Source organism: Gekko japonicus, unplaced genomic scaffold (genome assembly GCF_001447785.1).
Source record: "Gekko japonicus isolate JY-2015 unplaced genomic scaffold, Gekko_japonicus_V1.1 scaffold35, whole genome shotgun sequence".
In the NCBI taxonomy this organism is placed as follows: domain Eukaryota; kingdom Metazoa; phylum Chordata; class Lepidosauria; order Squamata; family Gekkonidae; genus Gekko; species Gekko japonicus.
This window is the reverse complement of record NW_015176453.1, coordinates 1,094,766-1,096,055: the sequence shown is the minus strand read 5'-3', so window position 1 is coordinate 1,096,055 and position 1,290 is coordinate 1,094,766. Positions and strand designations below refer to the sequence as shown.

At 68.9% G+C, this 1,290-nt stretch overlaps 1 protein-coding gene across 1 annotated transcript in view; it reads left to right on the top strand.

Moving 5' to 3' along the window:
- Nucleotides 1–172: 172 nt before the first annotated feature.
- NKX6-2 (NK6 homeobox 2) overlaps nt 173–1,290 on the top strand; it is a 5,413-nt gene continuing 4,295 nt past the window's right edge. Inside the window, exons 1-2 of the mRNA XM_015426885.1 lie at nt 173–414; nt 470–693. Coding sequence (XP_015282371.1) covers nt 173–414; nt 470–693 — 466 coding nt within the window. The remainder of the gene's footprint in view (nt 415–469; nt 694–1,290) is intronic.

The window sequence follows — 1,290 nt, the reverse complement described above, 5'->3', positions numbered from 1 at the left end:
TCTCTCTCTCTCTCTCTCTCTCTCTCTCTCTCTCCGGGGTGGGGGCCCGAGGGGGCGGCTGCGGGTCTCTCCTCCTCCCGGCTCCCCGCCGGGGTCGGTCCCCCGTCCCGCGGCCTGGCCTCCCCTTCCTCCGCGGCCGCCGAGCGCCGCCCCTCCTTGATGCGCGCCGCCGATGTTAGCCGTGGGGCCGATGGAGGCTAACCGCCCGGGCGCCTTCGTGCTGAGCAGTCCGCCGCTGGCCGCGCTGCACAACATGGCCGAGATGAAGACGTCGCTCTTCCCCTACGCCCTGCAGGGCCCGTCGGGCTTCAAGGCGCCGGCCCTGGGCGGCCTGGGCGCGCACTCCTCGGCGCCTGGCGGCAACCTCCCTCTCTCGAGGCACGCGACTTCCCGCCTCCTTCCGGTTTCAGCTGTGTCCTTTTCTGGCTCCGCTGTTCCGGCGCTTGGCGTCATCGCGGCCCTCTCCCGACGGCGGTCACTTGATATTCCGTCTCTCCGGCCTGCCCCGCCTCAACGGCCTCGCCACCGCCGCCGCCGCCGGGATGTACTTCAGCCCCGCCGCCGCCGCTGCCGCCGCCGCCGCCGCCTCCCGCTACCCCAAGCCCCTCGCCGAGCTGCCCGGACGGCCGCCCATCTTCTGGCCCGGCGTCATGCAGGGATCGCCCTGGAGGGACCCGCGCCTCGCCTGCCCCGGTAAGGGCTGCTCCCGCCGCGACGCTGGGGGTGGGGGGTGGGGGATGCCTTGACAGAGACCGGACCCGATCCTGTCCCGAAAGTGAAGGGTCGGCAGAGCCGCTGCCTGAGTCACAATAGCAACGCTCCCTCTAAGCTTGTGGAGCCTTGTGAGCAACAATTCTACTTGGTGAGCTCCTGGCATTAAAGTTGTGAGCGAGCGATTCGGCTGCTGCATACATCGGTTAGCTCTGGAGCCCTCCTTCCTGGGCTGAGACAATGTGTGAGCCGGAGGCTAGAAAACTGTGTGCTGGCTCACACTAACTCAGCTTAGAGAGAACACTGGTCACAAGCCCCCCCCGCCAAGTCCGGGGGTGGTTTGGGTGGCAGGGGGGGCGGCTTTCTGCACATGCCCAGAAAGCCGGCCGTTACTTTGCCAGAGTCACGGCTGAGATGCCCACCAAACCTGGAGAGAGGTGGGGTGGGGGGGGAGAGGCGCACCGCCTGGTGCCCTGTACCCAGAGATGTCTTTGGGGGCTCTTTTGAGACCGCCCAGGGCGGCCGAGGGCGGACTGGAGGCTCCCGGCTCCACAGAGTGCCGCCGACCCGCTGGGGGGG